This window comes from Mytilus edulis, chromosome 3 (genome assembly GCF_963676685.1).
Source record: "Mytilus edulis chromosome 3, xbMytEdul2.2, whole genome shotgun sequence".
NCBI lineage: Eukaryota > Metazoa > Mollusca > Bivalvia > Mytilida > Mytilidae > Mytilus > Mytilus edulis.
Genome location: NC_092346.1, coordinates 45849940 through 45862625, shown reverse-complemented (window position 1 = coordinate 45862625; position 12686 = coordinate 45849940). Strand labels below are relative to the sequence as shown.

The 12686-nt window shown below is 32.3% G+C and overlaps 1 protein-coding gene across 1 annotated transcript; it reads left to right on the top strand.

The window, feature by feature from the left end:
- Positions 1-6432: 6432 nt before the first annotated feature.
- Positions 6433-8094, top strand: LOC139515279 (uncharacterized). The gene has a single exon (XM_071304845.1). The coding sequence runs from the start codon at positions 6433-6435 to the stop codon at positions 8092-8094; it is 1662 nt and encodes a 553-aa protein (XP_071160946.1).
- The last annotated feature ends 4592 nt before the right edge of the window (positions 8095-12686 follow it).

Sequence of the window (12686 nt, the reverse complement as noted above, 5' to 3'; positions counted from 1 at the left end):
AAATAATAAAACATAATTCTTTTATCACGGATTTCAAACAAATTAATGAAAAGTAAGATTAAGCTAAATTTCAAAATAATTAATTAATAATGAAAAATTCAAACTTATATAAAAAAAATAATTAAAAATGAAGTTATTAGAAGATCAGTTTTAATAAATGTCAAGTTGAATGCATAATTAATTAATAATGAAAAATTCAAACTTATATAAAAAATGAAGTTATTAGAAAATCGATTTAGTAAATGTCAAGTTGAATGCATAATAAATTAATATTTATAATAAATTTAAAGAAACTGGAAATCTTTAGATTGACCATGAAGTAACCTTTTTACATTTTCATATTACAGTCAAATACAATCAATACTGTCAACTGGAATTGCAATATACTGTTTATCAAACTGTTCATGTATTATATAACACTTCACGTCTATGCCGGAACGCTTTCACTGTATACTTAGCCAGCTTTCTAGGATAGTTTGTCATCAAAAAGATAATTTTTTCATCGTTTGTCATATCTATTAGTTCATTGCCAGAAAATATATCATTAAAAGTAGATTCTCTCAAGTCATTATATAAGGAGCAGTGGAGAATAAAGTGACACTCGTCCTCCATGGAATTGCTGTTACAAAACTTACATAAGCGTTCATTTGGTTGCTCGCCGCTATATCTACCCGTCTCTAGTCTCAAAGGAAGAATTCCACATCTCAGCTGTGTTAGGAAAGATCGTTCAGTTTTGTTCAAATTTAATTTAACATAAGTTTCTATTCCAAAATTAGTCTTTAGTTTCACATAAGTTCTCAACTTTGGAGTTTTCACAATGTCATTTTTCCATAAACAGTTATAGTGTTCCTTCAAGATGGATTCGAACAAAGTCATACTTATAACGTCCTTGCGCTCAAAGTAGTCCACAATACCAAGTTTCATGAGTATGTCTTTGAAGTCAGAACACCAATTATTTCTACATTTTTCATAGTCGTGATTGAAGGCTTGTTTTGTAATGCGATTGTCATCAAATTGAACAAGTCTATTCCAGAGACGCACAATATTAGTCCAATGTCTGTAGTGGCACGGGATCCATCCAATATCCCCATAAATACCAAGAAGTGGGGCAAAACGATGAACTCCTAAAAAGTAACGTATAGATCGGTTCTGGATGTTCTCTATGGCTTGAAACTTTCGGTTCCCCCAAACTCCGGATGCATAGTCTAGTATAGGCACAACACACGAGTAAAATAGCTTTTCAAATGACTTTATTCCAATCTCTTTAAATGAATGAATGTTAGAAATTATTTTTCCAAGTGCTCTACCAGCCCCTTTTGACAGTGCTTCGGCGGTTGTGGTAAAATTTCCGTTAAATGTAAATATAACACCCAAGTATTTGTATTGGTCAACAACTTCAAGTACTATGTCTTCCTGAAACATGCAAGTACGCTTAGGGGTGCTGGTTTTTTCTTGCTGCTTTGAAAACCCATTGGCCTTGTGCTGTTTTTGCTCTTTGGTCAAATTGTTGTCACTTTAAAACATTCAACATTTCCATTCTCTTTTCTAAAGTAAGAAACAGCTTGTAAGGTTGGAATACTGTTAGATCATCCTGAACATAGTTAAAATATTCTTTGCTGGACATTATGCTTAAGATGATTTAATACACTGTAAAGGAAGATCACGTAACAATATTAAACTATAATGGTTTACTTTTTGTCGAGCCTTCGACTTTAGTCGAAAAAGCGAGACATAGCGATCCTACATTCCGTCGGCGTCAGCAGCGGCGTCCACAAATATTCACTCTGTGGTTAAAGTTTTTGAAATTTTTATAACTTTCTTAAACTATCCTTGAATTGTACGAAACTTTTTTTCTCATTTTTGAAGAGTGTGTGATTAACAGCAAAAGTAGGCGAGACACTGGGTTCAGCAGAACCCTTACAAATTTTTTTAAATTGTTATTTGGATTGAGAGGTGTCTCATTAGAACTCACACCACATCTTCCTATATCTATTTAACACCATGGCCTAGTTGTTATAGAAATATCTTGACCTACACTAGGTATTGGTAGATGTACAAGCTAGTGTTGACGTCAGCAAAAATATCCAAAGAATTTGCATCAGTCTTGTAGTGCCTAAGACATTCTGATGTAATGTTTAAACTTTACCAGGCATCAACAGTTGGTTGCATCATACAGTATCGAACAGAGAAAAGAAAAGTGGAATGTGTCAAAACGATAAAAAAAACAACAACTAAAGAGCGGAAAACGGCTTTAGCTGGCCTTTAAAATATAATGTAGATGGGTTCAACAAAATGGATGCCACGTTAACTCTAAAACATGCAAATCAATCCAATTGAATTATAAAACACATAAGACTAACAAAGGCAGAGGTTCATAAGCACAAAAATGTGACATGGTAAAACATGTTTTGCGTCATCTCAATCCACCCCTATACATCCAGCCAATATGAAATAATTAAAACATGCACACAGCAAATCCCAAAGTAAAACTATGATTACAAAAAATTGGTATCTTTGCACAAGATTAACTAGGTATTTTGTATAAAAAAAAACAATGAGTTAAAAAGAAAAGTTTAGGTTTTTTTTAAAGTCTCAGACAAATGTACAAAGATTTTGTAGAAATGAATGCACAAGGAATCGCTGGATCAACACTTCTTAATACTTAGTAGCTCCATGATAAAGAGACACATTTTCAGGAAATTCCCAGTGCTAGTTATTAAAGACTCGCTATATTTATTGGGTACTTATGAATAAAAAAAGTAAATATCCGTGTTGAGAATGTAAAGTATACTTGACCAACTATTGCCAGGATGCTGACCTTTAAAGGGCACCATCATGCATTTCAAGATTATCTAAGATGGATGTCCTTTTACCATTTAATAATGAGCACAAGTTTCCGTGAATTATAGAATTTTAGAAAAAACTATTTATGTAATCATATACAATGTATACTAAAAAAATAGTGTTTAAATGAATAGCAGTGAATTAAAGTTACATCTATCACTATGACTAGTCTTTAGTCTTTCCTATAGAAATAGCACTATTACTCGAACATATCGAATTTATGAGAACTTGTAAAACATGGCTTCTCAATGAAATAAACATAACAGTTATTGAAGAACTGGTCATTATCGTGACACATAATCTGTACTGTGGGCAGTCCATACATCACGAAAAGACTAGTGTTTCAATAATTATTATGTAATTATATCACTATTTTGACAACATTATAATGAAGTCACGAATTATACACAGATTAAAAGACCTTAAAATCAATGTTTCTTTGCAACTTGATCAACGGTGCATCCGGGCATGCTATATATCTAGAAAGACACCATTACAAAAATCAATTCTTATTATTAATTAAGACCTTTCTTTCTTGGAAATATTATTATCAGATTTATTTTAACCATACATGAAACTAGGTCGAACATGATAATGTTCAACATATTTATTATATTCGTTGGTTCACCTGTTATTTTGCCTTTGCAAATAGGGATCAATAATGTTGAATAAAAAAAAAGGCACGATAAAACTACTGTTACACAACAAGATTATAGTACCTTACTATACTGCACATGAATAAGTTGTTCAAGGATTGCAAAATCTCTCGAGCAAAATCTACACCAATTTTTAAACTCAATAGCTATTTAACTTTTTGAATTTACCTCTTTTTATAAATTAGTTAGATACACATGCATGTGACGTTTGTGTAATATCGCGAGACTACTAAACCTTCTTTGGACAAAGCGAAATAGATACTGTCATTTGCAGGGAATATCAAGGTAACTAAATATAATTAATTCCTGAATAACAAAGATAGCGCTACTCAATATGAATAAGGAGGGATTTCAAGCAAAACGGTTCATGTTTTAAAACATATTTGTCCCATTTCACAATAACTTGGGTTATTTTTACAATTAACTTCCTTGTTCTAAATTATGAATTTTCTTTTAAAATATATATTGGCGTCGATTTGGTCCAACCTCGGGTTCAACTAGATTTAAAGGGAACAAAATACCATTGCGAAGAATCTACTCCATCCATGGCAGGTAATATTACTTTGGCATTTTCTACAAGTACTTTGAATTCCATTCAAGTATTGAACCAGGTAGGTACATATCTATCAGTGGTGGATTCAGAGGGTGGTGGAGAAATAACCCCATTTTCACTGGAAAGAATATATTTTAAATTTTCTGCTCGGTTGTATTATTTGCCAATTTTGAAAATAATGTTCCTCATTCCTCAGACCCTGGCTTTCCAAAATTAAAAACAGGCCTTATTCATGTTATTATAGCAGTTCAACCGAAGTTGCGTTGATATCACTTTGATTGTATGTTCTATTCATTCAAAGTAATGTCCAGTTGGAGAGGGGATGTAAAATCTGACATGCTGTGTTTGATCAGTGACACGCTCTCCACACTACCAATAACTCTTTAAATAACTCGTTTAGCGGTCTAAATGCAAAATGTTTCCCCTATTTTAATTTAACATAATAATCTTTTCCAGTTACATTACACAGTTCATAGTTATAGATATGTTCAACTGCTAGTTATATCTAAACAAAAATGAAAAGAAATAGATGTGAGATCAAAACTGCAGTTTTCATCCGGGTCTAAAACTGTTTTCACAAATTTGATGACTGTTGTTCCGACGGAGAACACACACCTAATGAAGTTAAAGATATGAATTTAAGAAATTTCTATCAAAAATGTATCTTCTTTTTTTCAACGTGGATTGACAAAAAAAAGTAAAAGGCAAAATTAATTTTGTGTGTTAAAACAATAAATTTAACAATCGTTGATTTTATACCATTTCATTTTTAATAATAGTTTTAATGTAAGTTTGAAAATAAGATTTTAATAAGTTGTATGCTTAAGGTTAAATTTCTAGGTTTAATTCAAGAAAACCTAGAGGTATTGGAAACTATTAATACTAAGATTAGTCATGTAATGACATAAACTTGAAAAACTATCGATATAGTACAGATAAGTCATATGTTATCCGCGAAGAATAGTTGCCTGTTTATATCAATATGTTATGTATTAAATAATTCAAAACAACACGTTTAATAATTTATTGCGTCCGAAGCGCTTTTCTGAATTTACCTTCATCAGGAATTTCGCTCAAAGCCAAACATTTGAAATCCAAAGATGTATAAGTACCGAAACCATTGAAGAGCTATACGTCAAAAATACCTAAAATGAATAGCCAAATTCATCTAAAACCAACCTAACCTGAGGATGTTGAAACCTTATTTTCTTAATAATTTAAAATTTAAAAACAAACAATTTTAGTAAAGTTTGTTAAATCATGTCAGTACCGAAATACTGACTACTGAGCTGATGGTACCCTCGGGGACTGATATTCCACCAGCAGAGGTATTGACCCAGTGATGTAAAAAATTAAAATCAACACGTTTAATAATTTATTGCGTCCGAAGCACTTTTCTGGATTTACCTTAATCAGGAACGCTCAAAGCCAAACATTTGAAATCCGAAGATGTATAAGTACCGAAACCGTTGAAAAGCTATACGTCAAAAATACCTAAAATAAATAGCCAAATTCGTCTAAAGCCAAATTTGCCTGATTAATATTATCTGCTTTAAAAGTGCTTGTTTACACATGTGTTTAAGTGCATTATCGGTATAATTTTCCTCGCTTTGAAGTTCTTATACGTTGCCAAAATAAAGATTTTACCGTCCTTTTTTTTACAAATATGGCGAAAAATATGGGTCACCGTGCTGTATTTCAACCTGATTTCCAATTTTATAGATCGATCATGAAAAAAACGGTGTCACCGAACTTGTTTGCTTGCTATATCACCTCAGTTAAATGGCGACATTGGAAATTAGAATATAAAAATCTCATATTTGGAAGTTGTTTAAGCAACTTGGATTTTGAAAAAAAACGCCAATCACTTATTTTTCTTTATATAGATAAACATTTTACATATTAATTGCAAATCTGTCTCAAAATTTCTAGATAAAGGCAAATTATGTACGGCTATTGTATAATCTAAGATTGCGGTATACAGCGAATCTACCTTAATTTGGCTTTGGTCTGGCTGTGGCTTAAGATCATAACCTAATTTTGTTATAAAAATTCAATTTCAATTCAATTCTTTATTTACCTTAGACAACAAATATTTGTTACATAAGGACAAATTACAAATCAAATACAATAAATTACAGAATAAACAGGAAACTAATAACAAATGTGTACTTTCTAAAGATCATAAAACTTGCAATATATCTATATTTGATTGTCAAAATTATTTGTGTATCTCACTTATATATATAAATAAAATCATGGTAATAAATTGCATTGCTCATCATGTAATCATGTATGCTCTGATTGGAATAACATATCTTCATATTTCATCTTTAAAATTATATACAGACAAATATAATTTAACAGGTATACAACAACATGTCGGATTTGATACTTTGTGGTCCTTGTGGTTATGCGGAAAATAATAAAGAGGCAGAGAAATGGTGTACAGTTTGCGAAGAGGGATTATGTGTAGATTGTGAGAAGGTTCATAAATCTATAAAAACAACACGTGACCACAGGCTTATATCCACTGAAGACTACCGGCAGATAGAAAATATTTCTGTTAGTCTGAATTGTGAAGATCATGACAAGCGGTTCGAACTTTATTGTAAAACACATGATGTTGCAGTTTGTTTAGGTTGCGTCCCAACTCGTCATAGAACATGCTCTGACGTCATCCCTTTAGAAAAAGCTGCTGCAAATGCAAAGCAATCAACTGCATTAGCTGATTTGGAGGACACTTTAACCTTGACAATACAAAATCTTGAACAAATCATTGCAGATCGTGATTCTGCATCGAAGACGTTAGAATATCAGAAGAAAACCATCAAAAATACAATCAATGCTACACGAGCAAGAATAATGGATAAATTAGCCGATTTAGAACAAAAACTACTTTCCGAATTAGACACAACACATGGTGATTGTAAATCCGAAGAGAACAAACTTCTAACCCGTTTAAAAAAATCGGAACGTGACTTCAGTTGTCTGAGAGAGCAAACAACGAAACTGAAATCATTCGCGTCCGACATTCAACTTTTCCTTGGAATGCGACAGATCAATCAATCAGTCTTCAGAGAAGTGGAAAGCGTCAAAGAAAGAATCAAGTGTGTGCAGAATTATGAAATGAACTTTACATTAAATCCATCTATAATGGCGTTAATGAATGAGTCAGATCAGTTCGGAAAACTATCGGTTAAGACGACTACAACTGATTTACCGTTCAAAGAAGCAAAGGTAGACCAAGCCCAGATAAAGCTTCGAATGCCTGACACGAACAACATCAATAACGTCCGTCTTAAATTAAAGAAAAAAATTGAAGTTAAACAAAAGGGAGTGTTAATGTGGCTGTCTGGATGTTCCATATTACCGAATGGAAATGTGTTGATAGCTAATTCTTTGGGAAAGTGTGTAGTAATGGAGTATAGTGAAGACGGTAAACATATCCGTGACATACAATGCTCCCATAGACCGTTTGATTTAACAATCATAGATACTGACCGTATTGCTGTTACATATGGAAATAAGAAGAACATAGAGATTTTGAATATAAAGTACATTAAGGTCGAGAGTAAAGTAAAACTTGAGAATGACTGTTATGGAATATCATACCAGGACAATAAACTATTTATCAAATCAGGAGGCATTGTAATAACTGATATAAAGGGGAAAGTAATGAAAAAATTAAATATTGGGTGTGAATTATACTTGAAAACCACAAAAGATAGAATTTATTTTATAAATAATTCTATTATAAAGTGTATTTCCATGACAGGTGAGAAAATTTGGGAACACACGGAGAAATCTTCAAGCGATCTGCAGGGCATCACGGTTGATGATCACCAAAATGTATATGTTACTGATAGAGAGTCGAATACGCTAATCGCAATACAACATGACGGACAATGCAGTAAACATTTACTTTCAAAAACTAACGGTTTGAGCACACCCTTTGCCTTACACTATAACAAAGACAGACAAGTATTACTTTTATGTAACTCTGATAAGTGGGCATTCTTATACAATCTTGTCGAGTAGTTAAACTACTCAACATTTGTTTTGATATATGATTGTCAAAATTATTTGTGTCTCTCTTTGAAATATCATTGTAATGAATTACTTCTCTCATCATTCTAATCATTTTCTGTGCTTTATTTTGTAATTCATTTGATTGTATAGCTCAAATTTTGGGCACCATGATTGGTTAATAAAATTATCTATCTATCATCGTTAGTCCTTTAATTGGAATAAATTACCTTTATCTTGGTAGATTTATATACTGAACATGTATATGTATTGGTAATAGGTAATATAAACTCATTTCAATTTGACAGTCGTAACATCATATCGTTAGTTCATAACACGTTTCTAAAAAGATTAATATTATAGAACCACCTGTTTATACTCTCAAAAGGAATGAGTTAATAATGAGATATGATTTTAAGTACAGAGATGTACCACTTTGTGAAAATCGCAATGACCTTTTAATAGTGCATAATCTCGTTGACAATTTATCCTGGTTTTGTTATTTTTATCGATGCTACCACTGTTGGAAGATTTTCAGTCACGACCGTTTCAATCCACATAAAATGCTATGCGCACGGAAACCGATTACTCTTTTATTAACAGAGAAGTAAATCCATTGCGTGAACCAGATTTATAGATTTTAGGTTTTAAAGATGAAAATGAAAATGTTATTATTATAATATTTGAGAAGACAGCTAACTGAAAATATGAATAGCTGAAGAAAATGTTGTTTCTTTGTGAGTGTGTTTTCTCGTATATACCTTTTATTTCAATTTCTATTTTGACCATTTAAAAATATAAATTTCATCTATAATGAATTATGAAATAACCGTATGTTATTTACACTTTCACCCGAAAGGTGATATTTGAAAGAAAGATCGACGAGAATTGGAATGGACTCTCATCCAAGCATACCTTGGAGCGTCACTGACGAGTCTTATGTAGACGAAACGCGCGTCTGGCGTGCTAAATTATAATCCTGGTACCTTTGATAATTATTAACACCCCTAGGTCGATGCCACTGCTGGTGGACGTTTCGTTTCCGAGGGTATCACCAGCCCAGTAGTCAACACTTAAGCGATTAAGTGTTGACATGAATATCAATAATGTGGTCATTTTCTTTTTTTGATTTCCTGTTTACAGAACTATGAATTTTTCGAAAAAAATAAGGATTTTCTTATCCCAGGCACAGATTACCTTAGCCGTATTTGGCACAACTTTTTATCTTTGTACTTGTTTGGCTTTATAGATATTTTGATATGAGCGTCACTGATGAGTCTTATGAAGACGAAATGCGAGTCTGGCGTGCTAAATTATAATCCTGGTACCTTTGATAAGTATTGGAATGTGAAGATTATGTATAAATGGATTTTACGGTAACCTATATCAATTGCCATGTCATTTGGTCTTTGTGGAGAGTTCTCTTATTGGCCATCATACCACATTTATGCCCAACAGGTTCATAAACATACTGTTGAATGGTTCAACTTCTTCACTTGTTTGGGTTTGTGTTCTGATTCGCGAGTGACAACTTTTAACACGTCTATGTAAATCATCCGTTGACTCAAAGACAGTAATTTCAATATGAAAACATTCTTATATAAATTTGAATATGTTTTCCACATATAAAATGCTTATAGTTATTATAAAACTGTAATTTTGAAGACCTAAAAGTATGTTGTCTAGGGATTTTGGTAATCCGAATTTAAGGAGGTGTCAGTGTCTATCTTTCCTTTTTTAAGTACATTTCAATAAGCAAGTAAGTGAATTAATCAATAAGCTTAACTTTTAATTAAAAATGAATTTGAAAAAAAACGTTAGTTTTAGTTTTTAACAAAGCTGAAATTTATTATTGTTTTATAAAACAAGGCGGGAAGCTTTTTTTAATATCATATTGTTAAAGAGCTTTTTAAACCTAATTTTAGAGAAATATGAATTTGGTAAATATGCATAAGAATCGAAGATCAAATACCAGGTTTCGAGGTTTCACTTTTATTTATTCTGTATTATTAGACCTTGGGAAATAAAGGCAACAGTAGTATACCGCTGTTCAAAACTCATAAATCCATGGACAAAAAACAAAATCGGGGTAAGAAACTAAAACCGAGGAAACGCATTAAATATAAGAGGAGAACAACGACATAACACCGAAACGTAACACACACAGAAACGGACCAAGCATCAGACAAAACACCACGAGAATAACAAATATAACATGAAAACCAAATACATGAATTTGGGATAGACAAGTACCGTGCCACGTCTTATCTCAATTTCTCAAAAATAAGAAAGAGAAAACACAAACGACTAACGTTAAAATGCAACACACACAGAAACGAACAATAATATAACAATGGCCATCTTCCTGACTTGGTACAGGACACTTTTAAAGGGGAATAAAAGTGGTGGGTTGAACCTGGTTTTGTGGCATGCCAAACCTCGCACTTTAATGGCAAAGTTAAATATAACATTGAAATGACAACATAATATTACAGGACTACAATACAAATTAATAAAACATATTAGACAAAGAAAAACATGATTAATAGATAACAAAAAGCATCAGGTTTAAAATTCAATACGCCAAAAACGCGCCTTGTCCACACAAGACTTACAAGTGACGCCCAGATATAAAAGATCGAAAGTGAAAAAAGTACAAAGTTGTACAACACTGAAGATCAAAAGTTGAAAAGGTTTCGCCAAAAACGGCATTGTTTTTATGCCCGGGATAAGAACATTCTTATTATATAGAACAATTCATGCTATTGCAAACAGTAAATTTTATCAAATGAATATGAAAGAGATATACATAAAGAAACTGAAGTATTAACTAATTACAGAAAACTAAACCTGAATACATAACGCCCAGATATAAAAGATCGAAAGTGAAAAAGGTACAAAGTTGGTGGGTCATGGTTAAAAAAGTGAATCAAAATTAATGTATTATGTAAGAGGAACATTATGTATAACTAAAATATGACATTGTTCAAAGTTAATTGATTTTCGTTTTTCGGCAGCTTTTAATTTCTTTTATTCGAACCTTGCACATTAAGAAAACAGATAACGAACAGGCCTTAAACTGTTTAATATATTATTTACATAAAATAATTTTGAGAACACCAAATTAACAGCTGTTGTCAGATATACAAACAGGAAAGCACTAATGAGTTCAACACACATATGAAGTGAATGTTGACTAAAGTCTACTGTTCTGTTTTACAATAACTTTCAAATTATCGAATTAACAGACACATTTGGGACTAGGACATTTTGTTTTTGCCCTCTCCCTTTTTCCACAATCCGTTATTTTATTTATTTATATGTATTGCGTTTTCTATCAATTTCAATTATTTTTGCGTTTTTTTGTATAACCATGAATATAAATATATTACAAATAACTTGTATTTGCTATTTACTATCAAACCCAAGTGTACTATCCACGTCGATCACTGATAAAAGATCAGTATGCCAAACTTTCGCAAAGAAAGTACATAAAAAACAGCAAAATTTCAAACGACCGATAAGATGAAAATAAGAACAGTACATGTTAATTTTGAAAGTGAAATACATATGTGCCGGCTCGTTTCTACAGATGGGTACAGATGCGCATTAGTTTTTCCATAGGCCGTAATGGTAACGTTTTCTTCTGTTGCTCAGTCCATATCGTTAACTTGGATATGTGTGATGGCTCGTTTCGAAGCTGAGACATTTTGACATATGTGGTTAAATTTTCGGGGTACGAAGTGAGATTACTTTTTCCGTAAATTAGCAAACCCCGAGTATCCTTTTGTGATGCGGCTCCTCATGGTAAATAATCCCATTTTTAACACAAAAAGTTCTTTGAAAATTTAATAAATGAACACATTTAATAGCTCCATAGATTTTACACATGTATTCTGTGTTCCCCTACTTTCTAAATTAACTCAAATGGTTAAGCTCAGTCACTTGTTTATCATAGAAAAGTGTCAAATATCACTACACAGAGAATTTTTGTTTACACGTGACTTTTGAGTTCCTCATTTCAAGGCGCATTAGGGATCTTGTCTCAGATAGCTCAGTGACAGGTACAGCTGTCAGATGGATACTGGTGCTTAAGAACAGAAATACAAGAGCTTGATAACTAAGTGGAAAAGGATTACCGTTGTTTCAATTGATATTTATAGTATTCTTTCTCAAAAATAATTTAAGACATATATTTGCTATTTGATATACGAGTGTATGATGTCACCTCGAACGGCTAATAATGGAATTTTAATTATGATTAAATGGGGATGTAGTATAGTGTTTGCGTCGAAAATAAAGGCACATCAGTTGTTCGACACGCTAGTCAAATGCGTTTTGTTAAAATATAGTTTTTTTGTCTTTAGGAAAATGTTGTTTGTGCTGTATTCAGACCCATCTACAACGAAATTTGTGTTACATGTGCACATATAAAAATTGCGGTTTTTATCCAACGCAATCATAGGTTTGAATGTTGTTTTCAATTTCGATAATATAATTGAGAATGGAAATGGGGAATGTGTTTAAGAGGCAACAACCCGACCATATTACAGACAACAGCTGAAGGTCACCAATAAGTCTTCAATGCAGCGAGAAATTCCCGC

What these genes read in the sequence shown, in the direction of transcription:
- LOC139515279 (XM_071304845.1), top strand. Translation starts at nt 6,433, where the DNA reads ATGTCGGATTTGATACTTTGTGGTCCTTGTGGTTATGCGGAAAATAAT.